The 15,000-nt window shown below is 40.6% G+C and overlaps 1 protein-coding gene and 1 non-coding gene across 2 annotated transcripts in view; one reads left to right on the forward strand and one right to left on the reverse strand.

The window, feature by feature from the left end:
• The window catches only part of LOC137975453 (stalled ribosome sensor GCN1-like), a 70,758-nt gene that overhangs the window by 25,686 nt on the left and 30,072 nt on the right, over positions 1 to 15,000 (reverse strand). The window contains exons 25-37 of the mRNA XM_068822576.1: positions 14,682 to 14,778; positions 14,336 to 14,461; positions 13,021 to 13,219; positions 11,561 to 11,913; positions 10,391 to 10,486; positions 8,562 to 8,833; positions 7,650 to 7,839; positions 6,923 to 7,048; positions 5,990 to 6,100; positions 5,127 to 5,267; positions 4,940 to 4,993; positions 4,705 to 4,794; positions 3,672 to 3,950 (exon numbers count right to left, since the gene is read on the reverse strand). Of these exons, the coding sequence (XP_068678677.1) occupies positions 3,672 to 3,950; positions 4,705 to 4,794; positions 4,940 to 4,993; positions 5,127 to 5,267; positions 5,990 to 6,100; positions 6,923 to 7,048; positions 7,650 to 7,839; positions 8,562 to 8,833; positions 10,391 to 10,486; positions 11,561 to 11,913; positions 13,021 to 13,219; positions 14,336 to 14,461; positions 14,682 to 14,778 (2,134 nt within the window). The remainder of the gene's footprint in view (positions 1 to 3,671; positions 3,951 to 4,704; positions 4,795 to 4,939; positions 4,994 to 5,126; positions 5,268 to 5,989; positions 6,101 to 6,922; positions 7,049 to 7,649; positions 7,840 to 8,561; positions 8,834 to 10,390; positions 10,487 to 11,560; positions 11,914 to 13,020; positions 13,220 to 14,335; positions 14,462 to 14,681; positions 14,779 to 15,000) is intronic.
• Trnas-aga (transfer RNA serine (anticodon AGA)) lies at positions 215 to 287 on the forward strand. The gene has a single exon. It is a non-coding gene; the product is annotated as a tRNA-Ser (tRNA).

The following is a 15,000-nucleotide window of genomic DNA, read 5'->3' on the forward strand; positions in this document are numbered from 1 at the left end:
AAAATCCGAGCCCCAGATGGGATTTGAACCCACGACCCTCGGTGATCTGGTCGGATGCTCTAACCACTGAGCTACTGGAGACACCATGGTGAGCAAGGGTGAAATGTTGGTCTTTGACTCGAGCTGCATCACACAGCTACAGAGTCAAATAACGACTGACAGCATAGCTCATAACTGCATCGTAACTGCATTTCCCCCCCTGCTCACCATAGAGTCTCCAGTAGCTCAGTGGTTAGAGCATCCGACTAGATCACGGAGGGTCGTGGGTTCAAATCCCATCTGGGGATCTGATTTTTCCGAGTTCCCAGTGGGTTTCTGTCAACATTTAATATGTGTATATCGTTCTCACATTCGCTCATATTTCTTTACTCCTAGGAAAATCAATTGAACGCCCATAATCTTTGCAATGTTCATAACTCACCTATATAACTTCAAATGCAAGCAGGTTGGCTATCCGAGCATATCGAATATATGCATTTAACTGATGAAATCTTCCATCTTTGCAGCAATAAATTCAACTGAGCTTTAACAACTCAAATTGTAGGCAACGCATACCATGAAAATGGTAGCAATAAACGCAACAAAGCTCATTCATGATTATTGCCCATAGATGGCAGCAATAAACGCAACATAGCTTGGTCATAACTATGCCGATAATCTTCATAGCGTTTACAACTCACTGAAAAAAAAAATCAAATGCGATCACATTGGCTATCCGAACTTATGAAATATACGCGAGTGATGAAATCTACCATGATGAAATGGTATATGAAATGAATCATATATGAACTGCGGATATGAAATCGAGTGAAGCTATGATCTTCGCAGTTATGAGAGCAATTTTTGCAATTGCCGTTGAAGTCCTGAAATTTTCAGGCTTCTCTACGCAATTGCAAAAATTGCTCTCATAACTGCGAAGATCATAGCTTCACTCGAAATCTACCATCTTTGCACCAATAAATTCAATTGAGCTTTAACAATTGAAATTGTAGGCAAAGCCTACCAGAAAATGATAGCAATAAACACAACATACCTTATTCGCATTATCCCCATAGCAAGCAGCAATAAACGCAATATACTGTAGCTTAATTATGATTACGCCCATAATCGTTGGAATGTTTAAAACTCACTGAAAATAATTCGAATGCAATCACATTGGCTATCCCAGCTTATCGAATATACGTAACTGATGAAACATCTACCATCCTTGTAGCAATAAATCAATTGAGTTTTAACAATTGCAAACTTTGCATCACTGACGCAAAAAAGAGCACGTTCTGCAGCTGAGGCTTTCTTGATGAGTTTCGATAACTGCAACGTTTTGCTAAAACAATAATCTCGCAAGCACTTGAATTCAAGTGTCGTAATCATGGTAAATAGCGGGATTTTTTAGGTCAACATCAAAAGCAGTTGTTGCTCCTTTGCATTTGCAAAAGTCTAAAGAGCGCTGATTTATTTTTTGTTGGCCAAAAAGAACAAATTGCTATTGAAAAACATACGGTGACCCTTGGTTTTTGATGACTAACGTCGATCCAGTTAATATTCGTACATTGCACAGTTTAAATACACAAGCAATGCCTGTTGAAAATACTCAACAGTTTTGAAAGCCACTCTATTACCAGTGATATCATAGTTAACATTAACTTAACCCATCAAAGAACAAACTTTTTACGAACACTTGCAAAAGAGGATATTTAAAAAAATCGAGGCATTCCAGTCTGTGGAAGTTGTAATCACGGTAACTCCTGAATTCACCCAAAACTAGGCCCATTCACGTTGGGCTTGACACTCCCCTTTGGAGTACTTCTGACGAGGGAGTCAGGTAAGTTGGTGTCACGACGATAGGCGCCTAAAACGCGCAAGGGTTGAAGAATGGCTCCCGTGTCAGGGTCATCCTTTAACAGGCGGAACTTTTTCGTGATCATGCTTTGTGATGATATTTCTCAAAAATAATTCAATAAATGAAGGAACTGCTGTTTTTGTTACTTAATGATTGAAACAGCCAATCAAAACGCGCGTCTGAGAACGCATAACCAAATTCGTGTGATGTCACAGCCCTTGTCACAGCCGTGTTTACACACTCTCATATAAACACAGCTATTCACCAATATGAGTGCGCATATTATCCTAATTATTTTATAAAATATTGTATCTTTTAATTTTTTACAATCTTGGCTCGCTTGGTTAATGGCTTTGCCGCCAACAGACTGTGAAAAGAAAAAAATCTTCTTGTAGCCATTCTGGGGTTCAAGAGGAGAAATGGGAGAGTTAGGATTTAAGCAATAGCACCTTAACCACTGCGTGACTAGAAATTCGCCGGTAAACACCTAAATGAAATAAAATTCTGAAAAATCTTCTCGAAAGAACAATTTAAATATAATGGAAAGTGCATCCATAGAAAAACGAGATGTACACTTTGGCAATTACTAGCAGTCCAGCAGATGGACTTACAGATATGGCGCATCATTTTTCGTGTTACTTATCACAGTGTCTTGTGAATGCTATCTTTGTCTATGAAATGAATCAATTGTATTCGTCATATCCCTTTTGCTTTTATATATTCATGACCAAATTCTCAGTTTGTTTTGGAGCCTCTGGGTGCTTGTTTGACAAAGGGTGTGGTGAATCTATAAAGGATATGAATATTAATTTAAAACGCCCCTCTGACCTCTCGTTTACGGCTTTTAGAACAGCACACAAGCAACATTCTCGCATGTAAACCTATCCCCAATACATTTTTTATGGTCATTTACCGCTGCAATGAGTCAAACATTCAACTGTGAATGAAGATATCCATATTCCCGATAACGCAAAACCGCGTTGTTTTTTAACCCTAGTTCCTTTCCAAATTATAGAAAAGAGTTGAATTTTCTCTCACTTATTTCTACTGTACTATTGTTTATATTGATTGCACTTTTGTTTTTTATCTCTAAAGAAATCACATCGAAAGCCCTTGTTGGAACCTCTAGCAAATAGGGACCTTTTGTAACGTTGCCAGTTTTGAGACATTGGCAACTAAAAAAATCCACCAAAAAATAAGAAAACATCCAATTCACTAAATTCTTTCTTTATTAGATTACCAAAAGACGTCTTTAACATCCCTCAAAATTTGGTTGATGTTGAATGTTTTAAAAGGGCTCAATCACTTTTTGAAACCAGCGAAGCAAAAAACGGACTTTTTCTGAATCGTGATTCTTTTCATGGACATGAAAAGTCAAACGTATAGACGGTAAAATTTTCCTGGGCGCAATACTTCCAATTTAAATTACTGTGGTAATTGAGGGAATCGTGTGGCGTATATATGGTAAGGCAAAAGCCACAATTTGGTAAGGAAATGGATTTAAAAGCTTTTTAAAAGGTGCTTACCACGGACAAGGGAACTTTTGTAACCTCCTTGCCATGAAAAAGGGTCACAGTCCTTTTGATTTTAAAGTGATTCGTTGGGCGTCGGTCTGCAAGGGGATCAGTGTTTAAGGTATCTACTGAAAAGTTGTTGTGCCTTACCATCTAAAACTGGGCGAATTATAGCAAAAGGAGAAAAAAGTTACAAAAGTGCCCCACGATGCCTATGGAGAGAGAGAGAGAGAGAGAGAGAGAGAGAGAGAGAGAGAGAGAGAGAGAGAGAGAGTAAAAAACTTCCCGTATGAAATTACAAATTATTCTTGTCTCACCTCTCGAACGTAGGGATTACCATCACCAAAGCATAAAAGTAAGTTGGGCAGCACATGTACAACGTAAGGTTCAAACAAACGGCCCAGCATAGTGCAGAGCATCTCGTATGCAAACAATGCTCCTTCTCTGTGGCGATGATTCTTTTTGTCTTGTATGGCCTCCTGCAGCGTGGACATGATATTCAGTTGCTTGAGGAATAGGATTCCCAAACCTTTCACCAGTCCTGCCAGACCGTAAGCTGCACCTTTTCTTTCACCGTAAACTGTGGAGTCGAGCAGCTGACAACAACAGCAACAAAAGTAGATGATGAGAACAGTTTCCAACTTACAGAAGCTTGGAATTTTGCAAATACCGCTTTCGTGTATTATACCGAAACTAAGCTGTGAGACAGACTCTTGTTTCAAACTCTTCGTTTGTCTTTTCTAAACACTTCCACCTACTATTCCTTGTATTGGTGAAAGGAGAAAACCTAAATGCTCAGAAAAGAATTCTCTAAAGCCTGGTTTTCACTAGCGACGCAAGCACGAGAGCGCTTATTTCACTGCATATATAAAAGTGGGCCTCACGCAAAGCATAAGCACAAGCTTGTTAAGAATCCCAACCGGCCGGAGGCAAACCAGTTGGCTATTTACAAGTGCAGCTGGGAAGTTAAACCAGGGACTACCAGGAACAAATTCAACGAGTGGTCAGAGCGGGTCTTGAACCCGGGATCTCCGGATCTCAAGGCAAGCGCCCTAACCACTGGGCCACACTGCCTCCTCGCTTGCGTTGCGTGAAAACGGGACGTAACGCAAGCACAAAGCAAGCTGTGGTGTTCGTCCAATGAAATAGACCCATTCCAGATTCCACTCGCAGCGCCGCGTTGTAAGAGAGAACATGGAACTAGAGAATCTTTGTCTCTGCGTCGTGCGCTTGTACTTCCAGGTTGTGCTTGCGTTATGGTTCGTTTTCACTTGGCACGAATCTCTTGTGCTCGCGCTTGCGTAGCTAGTGAAAACCAGGCCAAATACATTCTACAAAAATCTCTGGTACCTGGTTCAACAAATTTTTCACCATTTCTGGAGCTTCAGACTTGATTGCTGGGACAAGTGGAGGGAGACAGTTGGCCACTGCTTCTTGAACCTGGCAAAACAAAAAGATGATCAGTTGTAGAGTTTTTGTTAAGTCAGCCATTGAGTTTTGCATCAATCTGAGGACAACTAAGCTCCTACTTTTGAGAAAAAAAGCTCTAAAAACAATACAGAGAGTTGGATTTGATTTGACTTACTTGTTGTGATGGTGTCGACAGGGCGCTTAAGAGCTTTCCAACAATTGGTCTGACCTAAAAAAATAGTCAAGTTTTGAAAGGAATAACCGTTGTTTCATAAACAGGGATTAACCTTTGAAAGGTAAGAGTAACCACAGATAAAAAGTATATGAATAATTTCATGATATCCTTTCTATGGAGTGCGTACCTTGGGGTCATCCTTGTCCAAATGACGAGCGAGACAGCCCATCAGAATAACAACTGACTGACGGATTGAGTCATGTGCTGAGCTGTCGGGCGCCTTGTCTAGAAACTGCTCAAACACTGGCAACAGAACAGCTATATTTGCCTAGGAGATGAAGTAGTACGAAAACATTAATCTATGAGAGTAACACATGATCAAAACGAAATCAATGATAGGATACTCAAGCAAAACGGAAACCTGCGTTTAATTCTTTGGTGCGCAATAAAAGACAATACACACAACTTGGGCGTAAACAAGGGGCAGGAAATGTACTGGCAAGGCGCAGATAATACCCACCGCCAGTATGGACCACCGGATGAGGGGCCTCGGCAACTAGCCGAGGGGGTGCCTCATGCCTCTATTGCAAGGCGGGCATAGTGGCTGGCATAATGTCCTGGGGCCAAGTTAACCCAGTCCAGCAAAGTAAACATTATGCCCCCTCCCTAACGGGGCTTCAGCACAGGGCTGAAGGGGTGCTGCAGGCAGCAATTCCCCACCCATATTTTATTAAGGAGAACTATTAAATAGGTTACAGAAGCTCATAAAGAAAAAATAAAATAAAATACAAGAGAACCAGAAAGCAAAACGGGCGGGAGGGAGGGATTAAATTGCTGAACAGAAAAAACAGAACTACTTGAGCTTTGGAAATGTCAAACTGAGAAGGCTCGCATGGCTGGATGAATGAAATAGCCAAATAAGGTAGTCACGTGATGGGAAGTCACGCTCTCCTCCCAGGCACTGCCCAGTATTTGCTTACCAGCATTAACATCTATTTTATTCTAAAATATCATTAAAATGGCACTTTACAACATAGAAAGAAGAGTAACCTTTCCGTGGTCATTGACAGCCTTGAGCGCAGCAGTTAACATGTGTTTCCTGACTTCAAGGTTACGATCTCCTAGACCGGTTGGCACGAAAAATACAAATAGCGGCAAAACCTGAATAAAATGGAAGAAAAATAGTTCGTCTATCACCGATAGATTTGTAATCTAAATCAATATCGCCACAGACTTAAAATTATCACTTGACTGATAAAAGACTTCGGAAAACGTTTCATCTGCCAAAGCTATGCAAAAACTAAGAGGAGACGGCGTTGGGTAAAACATTAAAAAATTCGTTTATGTTTTTGGACGAAATAAGAAGTTGACTCAACCTGTAAAGAAGAGAAGAAGACACAAAGCGTCGATGCATGCAGAGAATGTTTAGAGATGACATCAAAGGGGGTGAAACATGGGAGAACACGAGCACGCTTCACATGGCAAACGAGCGAAGACAACGAGGTTGTTACAATGTATGAATTTTCCAATGTCTGTGAGCCTCTACTTTTTTTCTTTTTCTGTTCTGGAACGGGTAGTATCTCAGTCACATCCTAACTCTAGTTTATTTTATGCTTGCGGTGACATTGCCGTTTTAGTATGATCTATCTCTCATTAAAGGTATTTATTTGTTTATTTATTTAATCTTTATTAAATCACGGTACAATTCATCAGCAATATAAAAGCCATATGTACAATTAAAAATTTAAAACCAAGTATAGATAAAACTATGTAAACTACATTAACTATGTTACTCAATATCATAAAATAAAAGCTGCTTTCCATGAATGCCGTGTTTAGAACAATGGCTTAATCAATCGTTTGAATTGATTGAGGGATTCTGCTTTCCTTAGTGCTAATGGCAAATTGTTCCACAAAACTGCGCCACTATAGCTAAAGCTAAAGCTGTTTTTGTAGTATGTAATATGAAAATCAAACATTAACCTCTTCATCAGAAAGCTTGGGTGACAATTCTCCGAGAGCCAATGCTATCCCACACCTGGCGTCCGAGAGATCGATTGAGTCACTGGATACTACTCGCCCCAGACTATCCACTAATGGTGGAGGAATCTGAAACAAGGAGCTCTTATCAACATAACCTTGATTTTAATACAGACATCACAGATTTATTGAGATAACTTAAGCTCATTTCGAAACGGCAGTGCTCAATAAAAGGAAAAAAACAAAGTGGCACAAAAAGCCACAGGGAGCCCAAACAGCTCGAGTTTGTCCCGGTTTCTAAAGCATGATGTGCTACTACTACTCTTTCCCAGGCCTATCCTAAGCATGTCACTACTCTTTATTTATACACATGGGGGAACGGGGAGCGTATGAAGCAAAGTTTCTTGGCTAAGGAAGAAACCACACGGTAACAGAGCTACGCCTCCAACAGGCTACCCTGGGGTTAAGAGCCAAATGTGCACTACCGTGTCTCGACAGCGCTCAATCGATGAGTCGTAAATTCTAACATTGAGACTTCTTACTTCATTGAGATGTCCGTCTAAAAAAAAGTCCATGTTCATGGCTGATCCAATGGTGGCGTTTTATCATCTGTTAATTCAATTATTACAATAGAGTACTCGTTTTGGGTTTATGGATAAGGGTATTTGAGTTGATTGAGTTCCCAACACTGCTATCCAAGAGAATCAGGTTCAAAATCACGTACTCTCACCTTAAGCTTAACTTCATACAGGTCCATCAGTTGCTGCAGAATGGATGGCGCTACATCCGGATGTTCAGTGATTGCAGCAGCTAATGCGCGGGTAGAAGCATTTCTGATGACCTCAACGTCATGTACAACGTCCTCCAAAAGTGCACTGCACAATGGCTCTGGAACATTGTAACCTACCTCTTCCCACAACCTAGAGAAATGACTGACATTTAGTCAGATTCTATACAGACAGAATCCCATGATCAACAATTCCTGTATCAGTTCAAAGGGTTTTTGGGATCTTTGTGCTGTTTGGGGAGGAGGGCTGGCGCAGTGGTGAAAGCACTCGCCTCCCACCAATGTGGCCCGGGTTCGTTACCCAGACTCGGCGTCATATGTTGGTTGAGTTTGTTGGTAATCGAATCTGGGGCCCGTTTCTCGAAAGTCCCGAAAACTTTCCGGGCCCGAAAAGCCATTTGTGAACCTGCCAACCGCTTGTTCAGGAACGCCGATCTTTTTACATGTTTTTAAGGTAACAACATGCAAACTGACCGTAAAGTTTGACGACTCAAATCCTCTCCGTTCTTGAGATACAGAGGGAATTGTGACACCCGAAAATGGCCCGTAAAGTTTCAGGATTTTCGAGAAACGGGCCCCTGCTCCGAGAACGTTTTCTCCAGGAGCTCCAGTTTTCTCTTCTCCTCAAAAACACCAGTGTTTTGTTTGATTTGAATTAAAGGCTCCTAGTCCTCTAAAGGCTCCTAGCCGACCTTGGGTGCTTTGGCCATGGGTTCACCCGAAGCACTGGCGAGATGCTCGCTCTGAGTGTACAGCATCCATAATTAGTGCCCCGTCGCTAGAAGACTTGACACTCAAACAAAGTTCAGTACCCTTTTCGTGATCACTATCGTAATCCCACAAGTTTGAACATACTTATCTGCAACTTTGACATTTTCCTCATCATCGTCAAATTTTGCCACCCATAGGCGTTTAATAAGTTGGGCAGTCTGTGTGGTTCCATGATCTTCTGTGGACAAGATATCCTTAAGAACTAGAAGTCCCTGAAGAGTGGCAAATCTCAGTGAAGTAGAAGATGACTCCAACGAGTTGAGCAGGACAGAGATCTCAGCTGGTGATGCTGTGGCACAGCCTAGATCGCCACTGGAGGCCTTGCACAACTCTAGCAGGCTGAGAGATGCAAGTTGCTGAGGGAAAATGAAAACTTCATAAAATTCAGTACAAGCAAAAATACAGGATAAAGAGTGTGGTGTCATTGAGAGAGGAATTACAATTATGTTTACGGTCGGGCTGGGTAACCACTTGCAAAGCTTCTCAAAAGGTCGCTCAATTAACGTTTTGTCTCCTTGATTAAAGAATAATGTAACACAAAACGGCAGAAAGTCGAAGTATTTTATTCGCCACTAAGAATGAGCAGGATTTTACTTCTTAATTTTAAGGTAAGTTTCACCATGGTGGTATAAGTCATGCAAAAGAGCGAGGCTCCAATAGACCCCCTTTGAAATGTTACAATTCAGCTCAAAACAAACATGATTTCGAGGCTCCGGGGATTTAAAATAAGGATTTGTTTGAGTTTTGTCCGCAGAACCTGGAGGTGATGTCTTTTGTCGAAGACTGATTTTTATTATATAAACACCGATGAAATACCACGTGAGCTTTCGCTCGAAAACATGATTTCTCTTTTTGTGTTCAAAAATATTTCACTCGTTCGCTTCGCTCACTCGTTAAATATTTTTCAACACTCGAAGAGAAATTTCGTATCTCCACACGGCCATGTAATATACTCTATTCAATATATCGAGATTGGTCTATTACAGAGTGCTTTGCAGAAACCACTCCAGTCTATAGTTGCTATCGCAATAAGAATTGAAAGTCTAACCATTACATCAAATAGCTTGGTTCTTCAACGAACCTAGCGACGTGGAACGGATCAAAATAACTACACTATTATTGGCCCATCAATTAAGAGGACGCCATCCGGAGGGCATTATAAGAAGCAACCCAAACGAACACTTGGAGCACGCAAATGACGAAGGAATCCACAACGAATTCCGAAACCGGTCTTGCAAACATGGCCAATGACGATATTGTCGCTGAAATCCTTGCAGAAATGAGAGACAGCCAAGCTCCATCGCCACTCTCTCCAATCAAGTCCCCAGAAAAGCGGACCCTCTCGGATTCAGACGAAGACATACCATCCTCACAACCAGCCAAAAGACAGAGGCCTTAATCAACTGAGGAACAGAATTGCTTCCCTAGAAACGAATTTTTCCGCTTGTCCCCATCGTCGCTTACAGGAAGGACAAATCACTCGAAAACCTTTTGGTCACAGCTAAGATTCTTCCTCAACGTTAAAAAGCTAGCACACCCTAGTTTTTAGCAACATACTGGCATTATTTTACAGTGGCAATAAAAAAAAAAAACAATGACGACTCTCATATAAAAAGGTCTTTCAGCCTAGAGCTCTAATTCTTTCGCCTTAAAAAAACAAAAGGGAGTTATCTACGGTAAGGAGGATGACAATATTACAATTACAGGCAGCACTTTCTCTTCAGATACTTTAAGAACCTGAGCTTTGGTCCGCCTGGGGTTCAAACCCGTGATCTCTTGCATAACCTGGAGCTCAATCAAGTGAGCCAGTCAGGCAGCAGACAGTTTGACATTTAGTATTTTGACAATGGTGATAAGCACTCCATTCTTACAGTTCGTATCAGATGCCAGTTAACTTTTTAATGCTAATGTACCTGTAATCTTGAACCTTTGATTGTCTTTGGACTGGAAGAAATAATTTCGCTCAGGAGAGAAAACATGTCTTGTCTTGGTAGCAAAGCTGGGTGACTCTGAAACAGGACCGAAAAGCACAATGGGATTACATAAATGTTAATTAGTAAAATGCAAATGACCCAGCTAAGCTGTCGTTTAAATCTTTTAAGTACTGGAAGGCACATGCAGGACAGATGTTCCCTGAACCAACTTAAATGACCCAGTATTCAGGAGTAACCTCCGGCGATAGAGAGAACGAACTAGTTTTCAGAAGGTTGTTGATTCAACTCCTACAAAGGGGCATTCAGACCTTTTCGGAGTATTCCCGAGTCACTATGGAAAAAAAAATCACTTCATTTTATTTAGCAGCACTAAAATGTAGCATCTTTCAACAGAGAAGCAAAAATGAACCATTTCTACAATTTCAATCTGAGCAGAATAAACTTTTGTCACCAGGGGGCGATGCTGGTGATTGGAAGCGAGTTCAGGGAGGAGCAAAACAAACGTTTTCAGTCCCTCGGGATTCAAAACGGTCTCCATTTGAAAAAGCCCCATAGCAGGACAATAATAACTACTTCATAACCGAGAGTGAGGTCGTTACAGCAAAATATCAAACTGAGGCCTTGCCGTATTGACTGATCGATAGCGAGGTCAATACAGCTAGGCCGAGGTTGAGATCTCGCTGTAACAACCGAACGGTCAAGGTCAATAAGTTGTTTATCATATGGCTAACAGAACGGTTCCAAAGAAGAAATAATTAATTTGCATAATCCATAATAAGCCCGTGGGAATTACGGGAGAACAATGCCCTAGCGCTTAGCTGCTCTTAGCCAATCACAGCGCGCGTTATATCGGCCAGAAACACTAGCCATATAATAATCATTATTATTATAATAAAGCTGAAAACTTCAACAGTCAATAGGAAGTGGAAAAGGTTGGAATTCTAGATACCGCAGGTATTAAAAGCTAGAAAAGCCACCAATTTTGCAACCTTTTGTGGCTCCCACCAGTATACTGTAGTTCAGTGGCACAGCATCTGAACTAGTGCCGTTATCAGAAAGTCTGTGTGGAGCACACACATTGTTTCCTCGTATGAGCGAGTCATTAGGAATGGTGTTGACAGTTTGTTATAGCGGACTTCCTTTAATTACCTCTTTTCCCTCCTTCTCCTCCCAATCACCATCGTCGTAATTGGCTCTCAGCTTACAATGTTCAGCCACAACCTGCAGAGCCTGGTGCCTAAGATCTTCATCTCCCCCAACAGTTTTCCCACCATCCTTAAGAATACACCTTAGTAGGGGAAAACAGAAGGCAAATGCAGGTGCAGAAAGGAGCTCTGGCAATGATTTCGATGAGGGTGCTCCTGAAACACTGGGGGAGACTGTTACGGTATGAAGAATGGTCAAGACACGTTTGGTGGCCTCTGAAAGGTTTTCTTCACACCATGCTGGGTTGATACTGCACATCGGTTTAAGAAGTCTCATTGTCACATATGCAACACCCCCTGCAGTTGACAAAATCATGCCATATTAGCAAAAACTGAGAAGGTACTAGAAACAAAAGCAAGCAGTTACATCTACATCCACTGATACATGAATATTTGGTTAACGGTGGCAAAAAACGCCAACACAAAAATGAATTAAAAAAATAATGAATAAATAATTTAATTAGGAGATAAAACATAAGTGAACAAATGTGAGAATTCTATATGTGGTGTTGAAATTGCATCCATAGGAAACTCAAAAAAAACATCCGAACTCCAAATGGGATTTGAACCCATGACCTTAAGTGATCTCGTCGGATGCTCTAACCTCCGAGCAACTAGAGACTCTAGTGGGTTGTTAACTCAAACTGCATCGCGCAATTGCATAGTAAAATAACGACTGACAGCATAGCTCAAAACTGCATCGTGTCAAAGACCCACATTTCACCTTTGCTCACCATAGAGTCTCCGGTAGCTCAGTGGTTAGTTCAAGGAGGGTCGTGGCTTCAAATCCCGTCTGGAGCTCGGATTCTTTCCGAGTTTCCAGTGGATGCAATTTCAACAACATATAGATAAAAGATAAGCCTTGAACGATGTTCAAGAAAGTTTAAAAAGACGTTATTTCTCACAGGAAGTTTGAAGCACACAAAAGACTATATCAGGATGTTTAGGTGCGGTTCTACAGATAACTAATTTTGAGCAACAATTCGTATTGTTAAAAAGCACATCATCATGGCAATTTGTCCATAATATTTTATAAGACCTCATTTTAAGATCTCAGTAATTTTAATTGCCATGGAGATATCGTTTAAAGGAGTTGTCTTTGTTTGGCTGTAACTGTTAATAATTGCCATCTTGAATTATTAGTCACTCTTGAATGAACAAGCACAAAAGTATAGGGAGAAGCGACTCTTTTTCAAGTGTCTCTTTATGTTTAAGGGTTACAAATAGAACTCCAGCTTCCCGAGTACTCTCTCAGAGAACAGGTGGCATTTCCTAACAAAATGCCCAAGATCGAAACATCAGGTTGAAACATTGTTCATGGAAACACAAATGGCCCAATAAAACACCCAAAAAACACAAGAATATGTGAATGAAAAACGCAGCAGTTAAATAGATACCACTTACAAAGAGATTTCCGTTCATGATCAAGAGCGCTTCTACCAAGTTTCAAAAACAGTGGGACAACCGCAGGGGCAGTCAGGGGGTACTGCAGTAGTATCACCAGGGTGGATACCAGGGGGGTGATATGCTGACGTGCAGATCTGCGATTGGCTGTTATGGCTGTATCCAGTAAGGATGCAACTTGGGTGATTTCACGAAGAAGCTAACAGAGATAATTATCAGGAAGAAAAGGGTATGAAGTGGAGCAAGAGTGCTGGATTTGAATATGTTAGGGAAGAAGCTCTCATGAGACACAATACTCAACAAATTACATTGAAACATTAAGGTACAGGACTATCTGAATGCAAGCATAATTAAGCACAAGGAAAAGGAAACATTTTGATCCTTTTGTTTGTGCTTGTACTTATGCTAGCGTCAGGTTTTCACAGTGAAATAAGCTCTCTTATGCTTGCGCTTGTGCTTGCGTCACTAGTGAAAACTAGGCTTAACTGCACGAAAATTACAATAATTTATTGCTAACATTTTGTTTTCTGTAAGATTGTCTCTGTTCTTACTCCTTGTTTTCAGTTTGGGTTGGAACTCAGTCAGACTGTTTCACAAGAACTGCTGTATGTGTGACCTTTTCACATATGTCCAGAAATGCAAGCAATTTCCAACAATTCTTGGTTTGCATCCACGTGATGAGGCGGCCATGTTGGTGTACAAAACAATAGAAAATGGCTCAAAAGTTTTGCATAAGAATAGAGTCAAATTCCAAAAGACATTTTACTGCATTGTTCTGTTCACCAACATGGCAGCGGTGACGTCAGATGCAAACCATCAATAACGTTCGGGTAAAGGTTAGTGTTATTTTTAGCTCAGGGTAAATACAGCTGTTTATCATTACTCAAGGAGCTGCTTGTGGGGGACATCTTGTGACGTCAATTGTCTGTAATCCAAGACACAAGTGACGTTGAAGTCGAGGAGAAGAGCAAGGAGGTACTTTGTGACGCTTCTTGAAATCTGCGTGCATCTAAATTTTGTGCATTTCTGAACATAATTATGGTTCAAATGACTCTCATCCGACCTTGGCACATTTTGTAGGTCACTAGGCTTGGCCATGCTGAGCCAATTCCCAATGCCCAAAACAACGTATTAAGGTTTGCCCCACCCCACTCTCCTAAGTGTTAATTGGCAGCCGCCTCTCATATCCTTTTGCAACAGCCTAGAGATAACATCTGTTCAATAACTTAATTGCCTGTTCTGTAAGTAAACAAATAGTAAAGATACGAAAAACTGTCTCTGAATGTTAATTAATATGCAGATAAAAGTTGCTCACCTCTTTCAATCTATCCCGGATTTCTGCTTCCTTCATTATCTGAGCTTCAAAGATTTCTTTTTCCTTTTGTCCCATCTCATCTTTCGCTGACAGTTTCCCTTCAGCTTTCTTTTTCTTTTTCATTGACTGTTTAAACGTTTAAGAAGAGAGTTAATCATGAACTCTCACCTGACATACATAACAACTACAGTCAACTACTAGTAAAGCCCAAACCTCTTTAATAAGACCATGCTTTGCTGCATTTTAAAAAGTGTTCTACAAGTGTTAAACAACAAAAAGGAAGGATCTCAACTGATTAAAACACTATTAAATTGGCACATTTCAAAGCTGATAATGTTCAACAGACCTCACGCTGCTCCATATCCCAGATTTGATCTTCATATGAATACGCCTTTGATTCTTTTTTCATGTTTTTTCGTTTAGCTGCTTCTGCTGACTTTACACTACAAAGAAAAAAAATACCAGATATACTTGTACAGTAAGCAAAAATCAGATATGTACTCAATAATAAAAAAGGTAATCAAGCAAAAGGCTGACTGGAGGGGCATAACCAAGAAAAAGTAACTTTTGAGTTTAAGTTGCATTTCATTTCATTTCATTTATTTATTTCCCCATTTACTTAGAGAATTACAAGGTCTAAAAAGCTCACTACATGAAATAAACAG

This window comes from Montipora foliosa, chromosome 11 (genome assembly GCF_036669935.1).
Source record: "Montipora foliosa isolate CH-2021 chromosome 11, ASM3666993v2, whole genome shotgun sequence".
Taxonomy (NCBI): Eukaryota; Metazoa; Cnidaria; class Anthozoa; order Scleractinia; family Acroporidae; genus Montipora; species Montipora foliosa.